This window comes from Rhinolophus hipposideros (genome assembly GCF_964194185.1).
Source record: "Rhinolophus hipposideros genome assembly, chromosome: 17".
In the NCBI taxonomy this organism is placed as follows: Eukaryota; Metazoa; Chordata; class Mammalia; order Chiroptera; family Rhinolophidae; genus Rhinolophus; species Rhinolophus hipposideros.
In genome coordinates this window covers 32050731-32070017 of record NC_138063.1, presented here as the reverse complement: position 1 = coordinate 32070017, position 19287 = coordinate 32050731, and the positions used below count along the sequence as shown (strand labels likewise).

General features: G+C 32.3%; 1 protein-coding gene across 5 annotated transcripts in view; it reads right to left on the bottom strand.

Moving 5' to 3' along the window:
* Nucleotides 1-19287, bottom strand: part of NOL4 (nucleolar protein 4) — a 304929-nt gene that overhangs the window by 211878 nt on the left and 73764 nt on the right. For 3 of the 5 annotated variants that reach the window (XM_081079081.1, XM_081079080.1, XM_081079082.1), the window contains one exon: nt 4388-4537. In XM_081079081.1, the coding sequence (XP_080935207.1) occupies nt 4388-4537 (150 nt within the window). Of the gene's footprint in view, nt 1-3336; nt 3400-4387; nt 4538-19287 lie in introns of those variants that run through there. The other 2 variants (XM_081079085.1, XM_081079083.1) reach the window with 2 other exon arrangements.

Sequence of the window (19287 nt, the reverse complement as noted above, 5' to 3'; positions counted from 1 at the left end):
AGTAGGGATGTAGAAATTCTGCATGGTATGTTATTTTTCTACAGTATATCCCTGGAAATAAATATTCAATTAATACTGAAAGCAAATTCTTTAAAGAGAGCCAGTTTTGTTTTGTTTTTATTTTTTCAGAAAATTAATTTAATAGAATTAACCTTTGGGAAAAGCAAACAAAATAATTGAAATTCTCAAAACTTCATCTAGCGGGAGAGCTCCTAAACACAAGAACTCTGGCCTTCTTTCATATTTTCCATCAGCCCAGTCAAACCCTAGGTAAAAGTTGCACTGTATACTTCCAGGATTTAGTGACATCTACAGGATGTACACAAAAAGGCCTAAATTATTGCTATTCTTATCTCCCAACGCAGAGGCATGGGGCGGTCAGAGGAAATTATATCCATAGTATCATTAAGGCAGTAATAGAGCTGTGTTGATTGTCCTGCTTGTCCTTCTACCTGGAACATGCATAGTGATTGGATAAAGAAGGAGAAATAGCATTATTCAAAAGTTTGCTGTATGTCAAGCACTTTACGCCTCTTAACTCATTTATTTTACCACACATGGGTATCATGATCTAGCTCTAAACAGAAATAGAAAAAAATAGTTAATAATTTGCCGAAAGTGACACAGATAGGAAGTTCTAGATTTGAAATCTGAAACTGAGTTTATCTGGCTTCTAGCCTATTTTCTTCTAGCTGTAGCATATGCTCTCCACTCTGAATTAAATGAATGTAATTATTGGCATCTATGTATGAAATACATGTAAGTTTACTGTATCACAGCACAAGTTGTGTGTGTGTGTGTGTGTGTGTGTGTGTGTGTGTGTATATATATATATATATATATATATATATATATATATATATATGCAGACTGTTCTCTATTAAAATCACTAACTTTCCCCTTTAGTTCCTGGATTTCCACCAGTTACTCTAATTTTACATGCAGCAAAAAAGAGCCTTGAAACATAATCCTTTAATGGGACCATAATTTAAGAAAGGATTCTGAAAAGGCAGCTGTGCTTAGCCTGTGTTAGAAGTGATACAAGACAACCAGAGAAGAGTGATGCATTCCCTGAAGGTGAAGTTCAGGCAGAAGTTGAGAAGACTTAAGGAATGGAAGAACAAACAACATTCCACATTAGTTTTTTATAATGTTGTATCATTAATTTTGAAGTGACTCTCGAAATTGCTAAGTACCTGTACTTAATTTTCAGTACAAAGATATATTTTAAGTTCAAATGTAAGTGATAATTGAATGATCCACACCTCTTCTCCACTCTGTTAATGTAAATAATCAAGAGCTTACCATAGTCAAACATATTGAAGGAAACACATTTAATGCACCAATAACAGTTAATACAGAGACAAGGACAAGTGCAGAAAAATGTGAAGACCTAAAAGACACTAGAATTCAACAACAACTAAAAATAATAATTATGATAGCATTCACATATTCCTAAAATGTGTCATTTTATGTGGATTTTTTCAAAGAACTCATGAGTAATAATAGAACATATACCCTCCCATTCTATCTACAGTCAGATCAGTTTGCAATAATATTTAAGTTGTATAATGCCTAGATATTTCAAGGAATGATATACTGCAGATAGGTAAAAACAAATAGCATTCAAAAGTTAATCCAATATTAAAGGACCACCATTTCCTGCAGAGTGAAAACATAGAAAGATTTGCAAAAAAAGGCAAAGTAAATAAAATGATCACTAAATTTATTGATAATATTATTAAGACAATATGACACACTTTCATGATTAGTTATATAAGTATGGTTTCTTGGCCATGTAGGAAAAGGAAGAAAAAGTAGGTCAATAAACATAATCATGCATGCTCTATGAGCTAATGTGTTAGAAGTAGAAAAAAATCTTAAACTTAATGGTACCATTAAAATTGCAATAGGTATCTAGCTAATTCTACCAGTGACTAGCCAATTCCTGCATTAGTATTGAGAACTAAACTCTGACCCAACAGTCTAGGTCACTAATAGCACAAAACGATTCCATTTCAAATTGCATTTAGTTTTATGCCCCATTAATTGAACATTTATATTAATTTTTAACATCAGACAAGTTCATTATAGAGTCAAGTGCACAGTTTTGCTGGTATTGCAGCAGTTCTTTTTTTTTTTTTCTATAATGAGTTACTACTCCATAAAAATCGAAATGTTTCCTAACTAGGATTCAATTTAGAGGTACCCGAGGTTAGGCCAAAAAGAACCACGGAGGGATAGTGGATGGGGGGAGGGGGGTTCACAGTATGAGGGATATAAATGATGAACGTCTAAGTATTACCTTGTTTTGTACACCTGAAACTAATAAATAAATTAATTAATAAAAAAAAAAAAAAAAAAAAAAAAAGAACCTTTATGGTATCAGGAAAAGGTGAAAACACTTAAGATGTGAAAATAAAAAATAAACTTGGGAAACAAAAGGATCTTCAAATAGGATGTTCTCAAGAGGGAATGGATGATGTTTCAGATGCTGCTTATACTTTCAAGGTTGATATCCCTACCCCCAAATGCATAAAATGTCCTCATAATGTTAATGCAAAATGATATATGTTGGAGACATGTTTGCCAATTTATTGAAAGTGTTTAGTTTGCAAATGGCAATGGATCAGATTCTCTACGTTTCATTTAGGAAAACAAAGGCTAAGAGATTTGGGTCTCTGTCACTGACTCATGTTGTCACTTTAGTTAAAGGTGCATTTGAAAGATTAAATCATTTTAAATTGCTTTTGGCACCTAATCAGATTTGGCTGCCACACTATTACTAATAATGAAGCCATTTGGTTTTTGTTTGTTTTTCATTTAATACAATTAAGCATATGTATTTCTACCTTACTAAGTCCTATCAATATCAGGTAGCTATTTCATGAAAATAAATTATCATAAGAGTACACTGTTAGTGATATTAGTAGATCAATACACAATGTTTTCCTATTATCACCCAGAGATAAAACCCTGGCTTAGGAGACCGGTGAAATGAGTATGTTCAGTAATATTAGTCTACATAAAATATCCTAAAGAAGGTAGATCATTGTCATTAGTCATGATAAGAATGTCTCCTGAGATATGTAAGTCAAAAGAAAGTTTATGTGGCAGAATTATGTAAGGAAACTTACAATAGTGCCTGCCCACAAACCATGCAATTTGGAAACAGCCAAGAAACAAAACCATAGAGAAGGAGAGATAAATACAACATGTATTAGGGGTTATTATGCAACTACAAAGATTCAATGTGACCCTGGAAATATAGCAAAAAATAGTTATGGAAAAGAAGCTATTTCTTATGCTCAGTAGCTAATTTTCAAACATATGTACCTGTATTTGAAACTTTGAGCATTTCACACATTTTTCTGTATCTGAAAAAAAAATGGATCCAGACTGATATTGTGTATCAATATAGCTGAAAACAGTTAAAATAAAGGCAGCCAAAAGCAAAGTTAAATAAGATTTCTAAAAAAGGATATTATTCTGATTGCTCATAAAGTACTTCTGATGTACACTTTGCTCATATTGGAAAAGAATAATTTACCGTTCCATTTTCCTAGAAAGGATGAAATATCTATATTAAGATAATTCCATAAACTTTTAATTAAAGAAAAAGCTAGATTAAAGTGTCTGCATCAAACTGTAAATGTAATTAGACACTTGAGAACTAATACATAACTCCATTTTGATTATATATATATATTTCAATATCTAAAAGTTAATTAAATCTTCTTTTCACATAATTTATGACAAAAAATAATATATATATTCATTTAAAAATGTTCAAGGGCATTAAATCTATGAAAATAACACAAATCTTTTAATAATCTATTCTGGAAAACTAAGAAATGTATACCCTTCGAGAAAGATGTATTTAATATAAGGAGATATAAAAAAAGTACATAAAATTTTCTTATTCATGTGATTAAAAGTATTAAATAGGAAATACCTATACACAGTAATATGATTTAAAGGTGAAGGAATGTTAAAACTATAGTGGTAGTACAAAAGTTTCATATGTTCCAGTCCATAATTCATATATTGTGATACAGTGAATAAATAACACAAATATATCTTCCCATTTGTGGGCATTTGACTGGGACTACCACATTTTATGTATATTTAAAGAAAACAATATAAGAATACCTATGACAGGTTTAAATTATATACAATAGATTTGATGAACATATATCAAAATATAATCAATAATAATTATTAATAAATTATAGTTTAAATGTTGGGTGTGACCATATGGTCCAATTTATGTTGAAGATAAAATATTTATAATTATGTAACCTTTTTTTAACAAGCCTTAATAATACCAAATTTCAAAATGCATGCCTTTTTTTCTTTTCTTTTTCATGTTTTTTTTTCAACTTACTGCTTTGTAAGTTCTCTTTTGTCCAGCATGTTTCCGAATTTGTTCTCCATTTGGCCCTGTTTCCACATGCATCGAATAGATAATGTCAAAGAAATCTTCAACCACAGCTACCCGCCGTAAGGACAGCTTCTCGTCTACCCCTATACCATCCTGGAAAAAAAACAAAAAAAGTACAAGATTTATTTTTTAAAATGTGCATTTAACACAAAGTTAACACATAAAGTTGATTAAACGAAAACATTTTCATAAACTGAACCAAATCATCTAGATAGGAAATTTCAAAAGATCATGAATAAATATCTCATCATTTTATACATTATTCACATATATAACTTTAAGAAACATGAAAAATGATATCTAGCATAATTAATCATGCTTATTCACAAATATCATCTTTTTTAAGGTCTTATAATGACTTCTTTGTAGCCATCAGTATAACTTTCTGAAATTATTCTAAAATATATTTAAGGCCCAGTAATAGTCTTATCACAATAATTTCATTTTAGATATTAATTCATTCACCCAATCAATATTTATTGAGTTGCTGAGAACAGGAAGTTGTTATTAGAGAAATAAAAATTGAATGTCTATCCTTAAACGTTATATAATCTAGGGGAAAAAATGTATCTATCATGCTACAGTATTAGACTAAGGGACAGCATGTGTTAAAGGTGAAAAATGTGATTTCTAGAGAGTATCTAGGTGTGAACTTTGAATCCTCCACTTGGAAGTTGTATATTTTGTGAAAATCACTTAAATCTCTCTAAATTTCAGTTTTCTGAACTGGAAAACAGAGATAATAGAGCCCACTTAACAGAATTGTAAGAATTAAATGAAATAATATATGTAAAAGATGCAATCCAATATTTGGCATATAGCTAACACTTAACAAATGGTGGCTCTTGTCACTTTGATGGTCATGGTAAAAACATAAGCAAAATAGGAGTTTAGAGAATAAAGGTATCACCTCTTGCTGAAGCAGCTTTTTTGAAGAAATAGAATTTGACATGGGTGGTAGCTCAAGCAGGGCAAAAGCCATGGCAATGGGAAGTGTAGCAAAGAGCCAAAAGTTCCCATAGATGATAGAAAAGAATAAGAAATAAGGTTGGAATGAGAATGAAATTTAATGTTACATGGCTACAACATGAATTTCCTGCTTGCAAACACACGTACACACAGTGTCCTTCTTTGAACCCTAAGCCATAACCTGAAGTAACATGACATGGCCATTAATGCTAGCACACAGCACAAAGGGGTGATTAATTTCAGCAAAATTATTACGCAGTCAATGAGTCAAATGGCAAGACCCTCTTTGAACAGTAGTCCCAGCAGACTCAACTCACTGAAAACCTGAAAAGAAGTTGCATGATGCATTTAGTTAATTTTTTCCCCTGATTTACGATAGGCCGCAGGAGTAGCAGTGCCTAAAGCTGCCCACTCAAATAACTACATTTATAAGAAGTTGTATATAAGGCCAAACAGCCAGGCATTTCATTTTTGTTAAATGTGAAGTGCTCTCTCACAAATTATCTATGATGCACGTGGATCCGCATTAGGTTTCAGACCTTTCTCACTTCTCTCCTTTACCATCTCCTTTATCATTCTTCTAAACTGGGTTGCATGGATAATCTCTCATTGTCCTGTGATGCCAGACCATTATGTATTCAGTACAAAGCAGCTGCATGAGACATGGCAGTAAACAGCCTGGAAAGTTGTTGTAGCTTAGAGGACAGTGCTTGGAAAGCACCGTTTCAGATACTCCCCACCCACCACTACCATCACCACGGTCTAGTCCTTACTCCTCAGTGAACTCTACATTTCCTAGGCTGGAAATCCAATTTCTAACTCTACCCAGCAGCAAAACCACCCACAAAACTTTGTTTTCTTTTCTCCTAGTCATAATTTTTTTAGTTTCCTCTCAGTCCCTTTGCTGGTCAAGCAGAAATATAGTAATTTTGTATAGTTCGTACATACACTATGAGTGATGTAGTAATCACAGCCTACTTAGTCATTCCTTCAACAGATATCTCACAAAGACCAAATATCTCCAAGCCCTCTGCTAAGTGTTGAAGTTACCAAGGTGTATGACACATATAATCCAGGTCTTTGTGGAGTTCACTGTCTAGTACAAAAAAATATATAGAATAAATCATTGCCAGTGATGTATATTAATTCCCTGTGGCTTCTGTAAAAAATTACCCCAAAATGGATGGCTTAAAACAGGGAAATTTATTCTGTCATAGTTCTGAAGTCTAGAAGTCCAAAATCAAGATGTCAGCAGAACTGCACTCCCTTTGGAAGCTCCAGGGAAGAATCCATTTTTTGCCTATTCCAGCTTCTGTTAGTTGCCAGCATTCTATGGCTCGAGGCTATATCATAATGCCACTTCCTCTTTGAGGAATCTCTTCTTTGTGTGTCTCACTTTTATAAGAACCTATCTCACATGACGGCGTTTAAGGCTCAACTAGATTATGCAGGGTAATCTCATCTCAGAATTCTCAATTTAATTATATCTACAAGGACCCTTTTTTCCAAACAAGGTAACATGTACAAATTCCACGGATTAGGACTTGAAATCCTTGAGTGGTCATTATTTAACCAACTAGAGACGATATGTATTAGAGAACAGAAGGTACAAGTTGTGCTATGAAAGCATATATTGGAGACGCTGCACAATCATTGGTTAATAGTCAACATTCTTTCAAGAAAATGTAAGTTCAGTGCTTATCGAGATACTGTATTTCCCCAAAAATAAGACCTAGCCAGACAATCAGCTCTAATGCATCTTTTGGAGCAAAAATTAATATAAGACCCGGTCTTAATTTACTATAAAACTGGGTCTTATATAAGACCCAGTCTTTATAATGTAATATATAATGAAAGGTAATACAATATAATACAATACCGGGTCTTATATTAATTTTTGCTCCAAATGATGCATTAGAGTTGATTGTCTGGCTAGGTCTTATTTTCAGGGAAACACATTAATATTGAAATCACATATATTGAGAAAGGAAAATCATCTCTTATCCTTCTGTCATATGGACCTATTTACTCAAAACTGAGATTCAAGCTTAATTCACATCAACACTCTTTTATTAAAATGCAAAAATGCCTTCCACAGTAGCACCTACAATGTAGATGAGCCAAATGTTCTTGGTAAGAAAATAAGGAGTAATGAGGTACTTCAGGAGCTGGAAGGAAGAAATTCAACGAACTTGGAATTTAATGAACTCCACATACCACAAATACAAAGAAATTCACAAATAGACATTTTATAGAGGAAATGTTGAATGCCAACGACAAATTGAAAACCATGAAAGCAGCAAGAGATAAATGGCTCATCACAAATAAGAAAACTCCAATAATACTAAAAGGTCACTTCTCAAAAGAAGCAATGGAGGCTGATTGCAATGGCATGACATGTTTAAAGTGCTACATGTAAAAGAGTGTTGAACAAGAATTTTATATCCAGAAAAACTAACTTTCTAAATTGAAATGAATTAAAGACATCCCCAAATAAGGAAAACAGAGAAGTCAATGCTAGCAAACATGCTTTAAAATAAATGCTAAAGGAAGTTTTCCAGTCTGAAACTAAGTGTTAGGTGACACCAGAAAGTAATTTAAAACCACATTAAAATTCCAAGAGTTCCAGTAAAGGCAAACAAAGGTAAATAAATAAATAAATAAATAAATAAATAAATGCAAGTCAAAGACAGTATAAGTACTTATTTACTCTTTATTGATTTAAAAGGCAACTGCCTAAAACAATATGCAAATACTTGTATTATTGGGATAATAACATACAGAAATATAATATACTTGACAATAACAACACAACAGAGACAGTAAAAAGCTGTATTGGAGTTTGGAGTAAGGAAATCACACAGGATGGTAAGAAATCAGCAGGTAGAAAGGAAGAGAATAAAAACAAAAAACATTAAATGAAAAGGTTAATATTAAGAGTTTCAGTCAAGATGGCAAAGTATGTTTGCCACTGTGTTTTCCTCCTCTCATAACCACATTAAAATTACAACTAAACTGCAGAACAATCATCACTGAAAATTGCCTGAAGTCTAGTTGAATAGCAGTCCTACAAACAAGGAAACACAGACAAAGCCACATCAAGACTGGTAGGAGGGGTAGAGACTCGGAACAGTGTGGTCCCCAAACCCACATGTGGCGGTTAAAAGTCTGGAGACATATCTCAGCTGCAGAGGACCTCCCTGAGGAGTGAGAGGTCCCAGCCCCATGCAAGGCTCCCCAGCTCAGGGTTCCAATGCCAGGATGGGAAGTCGCCACAACTTCTGTTTAGCCTTTTTCAGGAACCTTTAAGCTCGATAAAAGTGGCAACATCGGCAGATCATGTTGTAGCTCATACCAAGTGGTCCCAGGCAGGGCACAGGCAGAGGCTGACCTTGGCCTTCAAAAGAGCCTCTCCCAAGAGGCCCCAGAACCAAAACACCTGATGGCCAGCTACAAACCACACCATAGCACCACCCAATCACATCCACAAAAGACACACCTGAAGAGCAGACTGGGCAGGCACCACAGCTCTGTTAAATAGGGTCAGCACCTGCACAACAGCTCTTCCACTGTAGTCACAACCAGTCCTCACAACCACTCAGCCGAGGTTCAATTCCTCCCATTGACATGCAAACAACAACCAATGCTCAACTACAGCAGGAGGGCACATACAACTCACAAAAGGGACATACCTGGAGCACCTGGCTCAGGTGACCAGGGATACTGTATTACTGGGTTCCACAGGACACCTACTACATAAGACCACTCTACTAAGACCAGGAGGCATAGCAACTCTACCTGATACATAGAAACAAACACAGGGATACAGCCAAAGGGGAAGACAAAGAAACATGTCCTAAATGAAAACACAGGAAAAGAACTAAACAAAATAGAGACAAGCATTCTACTAGATGCAGGTTTCAAAACATTGGTTATAAGGATGCTCAGTGATCTCATGGAGAACTTCAACAAAGAGATAGGAAACACAAAACTGGAGATTAAAAAAAAACATAAAAAAGAACCAGTCAAACAAAGAATACAATAACTGAAATGAGGAATACATTAGAGGGAATCAACAGTAGATTCGAGGAAGCCAAGGATCGAATCAGTAATTTGGAAGTTAAGGTAGCAGAAAACCCCCAATTAGAACAATAAAATGAAAAAAGAATCCAAAAAAATGAGGATAGTTTAAGGGGCCTCTGGGACAACATCAAGCATACCAACAATCACATCATAGGGGTACCAGAAGGAGAACAGGCAGAGCAAGGAATTGAAAATGTAGTTCAGGAAATAATGAAGAAAAACTTCCCTAACCTGGCAAAGAAAATAGACATACAAGTTCAGGATCTCAGAGAGTCCCAAAGAAGATGAATGCAAAGAGGCCCACACCAAGACACATTATAATTACAATGCCAAAGGTTAAAGACAAAGAGAGAATCTTAAAAGCAGCAAAAGAAAAGCAGTTACCTGAAAGGAGCTCCCATACAATGGTCAGCTGATTTCTCAGCAGAAACTTTGCAGGCCCAAAGGGATAGGCCAAAATACTCAAAGTGATGAAAAGAAGGACCTACAAGAGAGATTATTCTACCCAGCAAAGCTATCATTTAGCATCAAAAGACTGATAAAGAGCTTCCCAGACAAGAGAAAGCTAAAGAGTTCAACGCTGCCAAACAAGTATTATAAGAAATGTTAAAGGGATTTCTTTAGGATGAAAAAAAGAGAATTCAAATTATAAATAATAAAATGGCAATAAATACATATCTATCAAAAGACATAGAGTGGCTGAAAGAATAAAAACACCAAACCTCATATATGCTGCTTACAAGAGACTCATTTCAGACAAAAGGCACACATAGACTGAAAGCAGAGGGATGGAAAAGCTATTTCATAGAAAGGAAAAAAAATCTGAGATATCAATACTTATACCAGATAAAATAGACTTTAAAACAAAGGCTATAACAAGAGACAAAGAAGGACCCACTGGTCCCACTTCTATGTATTTATCCAAAGAAACCCAAAACACTACTTCAAGGGGACATGTACACACATATGTTCATTAGAGCAAAATGTACAACAGCCACGATATGGAGGCAACCTGGGTGTCCATCAATGAATGAATGCATAAAGAAGAGGTTGTACATATATACAATGGAATATTACTCAGCCATAAAAAAGAATGAAATATTGCCATGTGCTACAACATGGATGGACCTAGACAGTATTGTGCTGAGTGGAGTAAGTCAGACAGAAAAAGACAAATGTCATTATGATTTCATTTATATGTGGACTCTGAAGAACAAAATGAATGACCAAATAAAACATAAATAACTCATAGATACAGACAGCATTTTGCTGGTTGCTGGTTGTGGAGGTTGTTAGGGGATGGGTAAAGGGCAGAAACACATTAAGAGGTACAAATTGTTAGTTAGAAAATTGTCATGGGGATGTAGAGTACAGCATGGGAAATATAGTCAGTACTATTGTCATAACTATGTATCAGGTCACATGGGTAATGCATTTATCAGGGTGATCACATCGTAAGTTACATAAATGTCTAATCACTGTGTTGTTCACCTGAACCTAATATAATATTGTATGTCAACTGTAATTGAAACGAAAAATATTTTTAAAAAGGTTAACACAAAGACTATACAAATATATATACTTTTACTCTCTCAGCTCTTTGAAAGAAATAAGATTATACAGCAACAATTACAACAGTATATTGTTGAATTTGTGGCATATCTAGATATTATAAGAGTCATAAAATAAAAAAGAGAAAATAGAGCTATATAAAAATAGAGTTTCTATATTAGATTATAACTACATCCGTATATATCTGAAGCAGATTCGCTCATTTAAAATTTATACTGTAATCCCTACAGCAACCCAAACTTTTTCAAAAAAATAAAAATCACTAAAATTTGAAGATTTTACAAGGGAAAATATGCACTGAATAGAAAATAAGCCAAAAAAAAGGAGGAATAAAGGAAAAAAGACATGAGAGATACAGATAATAAAACAAAATTGCCAATATAAATCCAATCATGTCAGTGATAATATTAAATATGAATGAGCCAAGCATCCAACATAAAGCAGAGAACATCACATTGGTTACAAATAAAGTGATATTATATACTATCTAGATGATACAATTTGGATTCAAATATGCAAACAGGTTGAAGGAAAAAGATATGTTATGCAAGTAAGAACACCATCAAAAAAAAAAAAGAGCACGGATAGCAATATTAGTATGAGAGAACATAGACTTCAAACAAAAACATTAGACATCCACATGCAAAAGAATGAAACTGGACTATACTGTTATACATAAAAATTAAATCAAAATGAATTAAAGACTTGAATGTAAGACCTGACATTATAAAACTCCTAGAAGAAAACAAAGGGGGTAAACTCCTCAGCATCAGTTTTAGTGATGTTTTCATGGATCTGACTCCAAAGGCAACAAAAGCAAAAACTAAACTAACAGGACTATATTAAACTAAAAAGCTTTTGCACAGCTAAGAAAACCATCAAAAAACTGAAAGGCAACCTAGAAAATAGAAGAAAATATTTGCAAATTCATATATCCAATAAGCAGATAATATCCAAAATACATAGAGAACTCATGCAATTCAATAACAAGAAAAAAAAAAAGAAAGAAAAGAAAAATCGGATTAAAAAATGGGCAGAGGACCTGAATAGACATTTCTCCAAAGAGGACCAAGAGAATATAAAAAGATACTCATCATCACTAACTGTCAGAGAAATAGAAATTATAACAACGTAGAAATTATAACAACGAGATAACACCTCACACTTGTCAGAATGGCTATTACCAAAAAGACAAAAAAATAGCAAGTGCTGGCAAGGATGTGGACAAAAGGGAACCCTTGTGTACTGTTGGTGGGAATGTAAATTAGTGCAGCCACAATGGAAAAAAGTATGGAGATTCCTCAAAACATTAAAAATAGAACTATCATATGACCCAGCAATTTCATTTTTCCATTTCTGTTATCTGAAGAAAACAAAAACACTAATTAAAAAAAAATGTACCTTATGCTCATTGCAGCATTATTTACAATAGTCAACATATGTCCATCAATGGATGAGTGGATAAAGATGTGGTACAGATGTACAATGGAATGTTACTCAGCCATAAACAAGAAAGAAATCTTGCCATTTGTAACAACATGGATGGCCCTTCAGAGTATTATGCCAAATGACATAAGTCAGAAAGAAAAACACAAATACCATATGATTTCACTTATATGTGGAATCTAAAACACCAAACAAAGAAACAAATAAAAGACACAAAACCAACCTCATAGATACAAAGAATATTTTGGTTGTTGCCAGAGTGGGGAGGAGTTGGGAGTTCGTGAAATGTGTGATAGGGATCAAGAAGTACAAACTTCCAGTTATCAAATAAATAAGTCATGGGGATGTAATGTACATCATGGGAACTATAGTCAATATTATTGTATTGCATATTAGCAAGTTGCTAAGAAAGTAAATTTTAAAAGTTTTCATCTCAAGGAAAACAATTGTAACTTTGTATGGTGACAGTACATAGACTAAGGATAGTGATCATTTTGCAGTGTATGCAAACATGAAGTCATTATGTTGTACACCCCAAATTAATATGTTATGTCAACTGCACTTCAATAAAATGAAGTTTAAAAATACAGTGGGTGAAGATTTTAGTCTGGACGGAATCCTATGTTGGAATATCTATGGCTTAGTTGAATGTAAAAATCAGGATCTAACTTGAAGTTTAAAATGAAAGCCAGAAAGGATGCCACAAATGGACCAGATATGTTGAGGACTATTTTGGGAAGTTATAAAGTTGATAAAATTGACTAAATTAGAGTTAGTAAAACCATACAATAAATTGCATATATTTAAAGTGTTAAAAAACACACACAAATGTTACTAATGATAAAGAGGAACATTTTATAATAAAAGGGTTGATTCCCTACAAGGCATAATTATAAACATACGTGCACCGAACAACAGAACTCCAAGTGGCCAATAGACATAGGAAAAGATGCTCAACATCACTAATCATCAGGGGAATACAAATTATAACCACAATGAGATAACACCTCCCATCTGACAGAATGGCTATTACCATGTTTTCCTGAAAATAAGACCAGGTCTTATATTAATTTTTGCTCCAAAAGACAGATTAGGGCTTATGTTCAGAGGATGTCATCCTAAAAAATCATGCTAGCGCTTATTTTCTGGTTAGGTCTTATTTTAGGGGAAACACTGTATCAAAAAACAAGAAATAACAAGCATTGGCAAGGATGTGGAAAAAAGGAAACCCTAGTGCACTGTTGGTGGGAATATAAATTAGTGCAACCACTATTTTACACACACACACACACACACACACACACACATATTGGTGAAGCAAAAACTGACAGAATTAACAGGAGAAATAGACAATTCAAGAACAATAGTTGGAGATTTCAAAATTCCACTTTCAAAAATAGAACAAGAAGACAGAAATAAACAAGGAAATAGAGGACATGAATAACACTACGAAAAGTAAACCTAGTAGAGTACAGAGAGCACTCCACACGACAGTAACAGAACATTCTCCATGATTGACCATATTCTAGGATATAAAACAGGTCTCAATAAGTAGTAAGGAATTGAAAATATGTTTTCCTTTCAAAATGTAATTAAATTATGAATTAATGACAGGAGGAAAATTTGAGAAATTTACAAATATAAAGAAATTAAACACCTTTCTAAAAACCAGCTGGTCAGAGGAATCAAAAAGAAAATTATAAAATACTTTTAGATGAATGAAAACAGAAACACTGTATGCCAAAACCAGTACTTACAGAAATTTATAACAGTAACAGCCTATATTTAAAAATTAGAAAAATTTCAAATTAGATATTTAGCTTTCCACCTTAAGTAACTAGAAAAAGTATAAACTGAAATCAAGTAGAAGGAAGGAAATATTTTAAAACAGTAGAAACAAATTAAAGAGAATAGAAAACAGTGGACAAAATCAGCAAAACCAAGGGTAGTCTTTGAAAGATTTTTTTAAATGACAAAACTTTAGCTTTACTGACCCAGATAAAAAGAGAAAAGACTCAAATTATTAAAATCAGTAACAAAAGGAGCAGCACTTCTAACCTTACAAAAAATTATAAAAAATACTTTAAACAACTGTATGCTAATAAGTTAGATTAACTATATAAAATGAACAATTCCTAGAAATATACAAATTACTGTAATTGACTGATAAAATAGAAAATTTGAATACGTCTGTCACAAGTAAAGTGACACATTAGTATTTAAAACACAGAAAAAAAACAAACTTTCCACAAAAAAAAGCTCAGATTCAGAGGGTTTCACTGCACAGACCAAATATTCAAAGAATTAAGGACAATTCTTCACAAAATTTTATACAAAAATAAATGAGCAAACACTTTTCAAGTTATTACATAAGGTCAGGATTACCTTTATGTCAAAACTAAATAAATCACAAGGAAAAAAATACAGACCAATACATTTTATGAAGTTAGATATAAAAAAATCTTCAGCAAAATACTAGCAAACAAAATCCAACTATATAAATATATATATATATATATATATATATATATATATATATATATATATATATATATATATTATTATGTACTAATATCAAGTAGGATAATCCCACATATACAACATTTGTTTAACATAAGAAAATGAATTAATGCAACATACTATAGAAACAGAATAATGGACTTAAAGTATATGATCACCTCAACAGATACTGGAAAAGTATTTGACAAAAGGCAACGCACTTTTCTAACAAAAACTCTTAGTAAACTAAAAATAGAAAGAAATATCCTCAATCTGATAAAGAGCATCTATAAAAACCCCACAACTAATATATTATTTAATGGTGAAAGACTGAATGCTTTCCCTCTAATAGGGACAAGATAAGAATGTCTGCTCTAATCACTCCTATTTAGCATTGCATTGGAGGGTCTAGTCAGAGCAATTAAGCACCAAAAAAAAAACCCAAAAAAATGAAAAAAAGAAAGAAAGAAAGAAAGAAAGAAAGAAAGAAAGAAAGAAAGAAAGAAAGAGAAGTCACCTAGATTAAAAAGCAGAAAGTAACATCTCTATTTGCAGATGACATGGTTTTGTATATAGAAAATGCTAAGGAATCCAATAAAAGAAAGTGAGAACTAATAAATGAGTTCAGCAAGGTTAAGATTCAAAATCGATATACAATAACCAATTGTATTTCTGTTCATTAGCAATGAACAATCCAAAAATGAATTAGGAAAATCAATTTCATTGACAATGGAATACTAGATATAAATTTAGATTTTACAAAGTTAAACTTAACAAAAGAAGTGTAAGACTTGTACACTGACAGCTACAAACATTGTTATAGGAGATTTAAAATGATCCAAATAAATGGTAAGTCAGCTTATGTTCATGGATCAAAAGGCTTACTATTATTAAGATAACAATACTCTAAAAGATGATTTACGGATTGAGTACAATCTTTATTAAAATACTAGCTAGAGTTTTTGCAGAAATTAACAAGTTAAAATTAATAAATGCATGGTACTAAGAATAACCAAAATAATCTTTTCAAAGAAGAAATTTGGAAGTGTCACACTTCTTGATTTCAAAAATTACTATAAATCTAAATAAAGACAGCATGGTACTGTCATGACAAGAGACATACAGATCAATGGGATACAATTGCAATTCCAGAGATAAACCCTTACACTTATTTCTAAATCATTTGCAACGGGAGTGTCAAAACAATGTTGTGAGGAAAGAATCATCTTTTCAACAAATGACAGTGAGACAACTGGATACTTACGTGCAAAAGACTGAAGTAGAACCCCTACAAGAAAACAACGGAGTAAATGTTTTTAACCTTTGGTAAGACAAGTTCTTCTTAGTTATAACACCACAGCAAAAGCAACAACAAAAAAAAGTTGATAAATTGAATCCATTACATTTTTTAAAAATTTTGTGCTCCAAATGATACCATCAAAAAAGTGAAATGGCAACCCATAGAAATGGAAGAAAATATTTGGAAATTGTATATCCAATAAGGGACTTTCATCCATAATGCATGAATATATTTACAACTCAGTAAAACAACCCAATTAAAAAAATGGTAAAGAATTGGAATAGCTATTTCTCCAGAAAAGATATTCAAATGGCAAATAAGCCAGAATAAACAGGAAACAATGATCAACATCATTGTTATAATAAAAATAATAATCATTAGTGAAAATACAGAAAAATTAGAATCCTCATGCATTGCTGAAGGGAAAACAAAATGATGCAGTTTCTTTGGAAACAGTTTGACAAAAACTTTAAAATCAAAACATAACTTACTAGATGACTTAGCAAGCCCACACATCTGTATATATTCAAGAGAAATGAAAACCTACATTTACATAAAATATATTGTACAAAATATAGCAAGCTATTCAAAATAACCAAAAATAGTAGAAACAATGCAAATGGCCTTGAATTGATGAATATATAAACAAAATGTGGTATAAACATACAAAGGAATATTATTCTCCCCTCAAAAAGAATAACGTATTGATTCATGTTATACCATGGATGAAACTTGAAGACATTAAGCTAAGTAAAAGAAGCCAGACACACACAAAAACACATATTGTCTGATTCCTTTTATATGAAATGTCCAGATGAGGAAAATTTATATACATGTAAAATAACTTGTTGGTTGCTTAGGACTCATGAGGAGGGAAAAATGGGAATTGATTGCTAATGAATACAAGTGTCTTTTAGAAGGGATAAAACTGTTCTAAAATTAGATAATGATGATGATTTTACATCCTGTGAATATACTGAAAACATTGAATTGTACACTTTTAATGGATGGATTGTGTGGTGTCTCAGTTATATCTCAGTGAAGTTATTAAAATATGGGGTCTCCAATAGATTTAGATTTTGAGTTCAAATATTTTAAAAAAGAAAAAACAAACAAACAAAAAACAAGAAGAGGAGCTTATACAGCACAAATTCAAACAGTCCACAAACCCATGAACTTAGAGTGTAAGTGGAAGCAGCTCAATGACCAAGGCTCATAGTGGTATGCTAGTAAACATTTACCAACTGTCTCACAAAAAAATACAGAAATATACGGTTATTACCAATTTTAATTATATAAAGGATGTGTAGTATACAATTTATAAATAACAATAAAATACACAATACTTTGTATTGTAATTTCCCTATAGACAACAAATTCTCACGGAAGGTTTTTGTTGACTATTGCTGAACTCCTGTTATCTACACAGCTTACAGTTTCAATTGAACTATGATATGTCAAATAGAATTTCATTGCAGACTCCATTCTCAATAAGGTTTTGTAATTTAATATGATATGTGCTCTACCATTGAACTATTTCTCCCTTATATAAATTTTACTTATTAAATTGAAACTTCTTTCAGCTTCAGCACAAAGACAATAAACAAAACCATAAATCTGGCTCTGATTTGTGGCATTTACTGATTTCTGTAGCGTAAGTACTTCTACCGTGGCATGTTTTAAGCTACCAATGTGAAGTCACTGAATCCAGAGTTGGGAAGAGATGCACAGTAGTGCGCTGTTATATAGTATTTTCATTATACTGATATTATAGACCAGAATAACCACAATAAGAGTATAGATAATAATATGTTGTAGTAAAATAGGCAGTGATAAGTTTTGATTATTTACCCCTACATTCCTTAATAAGTCTATATTATTTAACTTTAATAATAGTTGTGTTTCACAAATGACTTAAAAAATTTCTAAAAGTTTAACTATTAGCTCTCATAAGCTAGTGCAAGCTAGCTCCAAGATACCACTGTTTTTATGCCATTCAAGATAAGTGAATGACATTTTTAAAGAATTAAGTGACTATTTTATAGTATAGTTCCTATGGTCAACTGTTCATATAAAAAACCTCTGATAAAAGAATTTCAAAAAACTAACTGATCTAACTTGACACCTCAGCATGTTACAAAAAATATAATTACCATATTGTAAATATAAACTTTATATTAAAGATAATTTGATAGCAAAACTAATCAAATTTGTAAATTGAGTTTGTGATGGCAAGTGTATGCTCAAAACTTATTGATTTATTTAGTGCACTTATTGTATTATATTAGCACAATAAAATGATATTAAAGGAAAACAATGGTTAATCTCAAAAATTAAGCTCAAAAATTAAGATCAAAAATTAGTCGCCCTCATTTAACTTTCTGCTAACTTACAAATTGCCAATTGATGAGATATACATATATACACATTAAAATTTAAAGCAATCATATGAGATTGATAAATGAGAGACACCAAACGTAGTGATACTAACACTATTATAATTAAATTAAAATATCATTTATGTTAAAAGACTTTCATGCAGTTCTACATGTTTTGGTTTGGTCTTACAGAATCTATTTTTTTGGAACATATCCCTGAGTTTCAACTTGAAATTCTTCATTTCCAACTCTATTATGAAGCCAGACAAGAGTAACTGATAGGAAACAAAACAAAACAAAACAAAACAAAACAAAACAAAACAAAGCAAAACATTATGGGGTAAATCTCTCTCCTGCAATCCTTCCTGACTCCCATCCTCCACACAAGATTGTATCTTTTTGGGAGGTAATATGGCAAGATATGAATAGCCATTGACACTAGTTTGTAACTCAAGCATACTATTTAGATCAAAACAGGACAGTTTTCCACTCAATTAAAAATGATATTTGTAGTCAAAGTTTTTATATTTCATATATAGCGTCTACTGAAGTAAGCTTTATTTAAATTATAATACAGAACTCAAATTAAGGTTAAT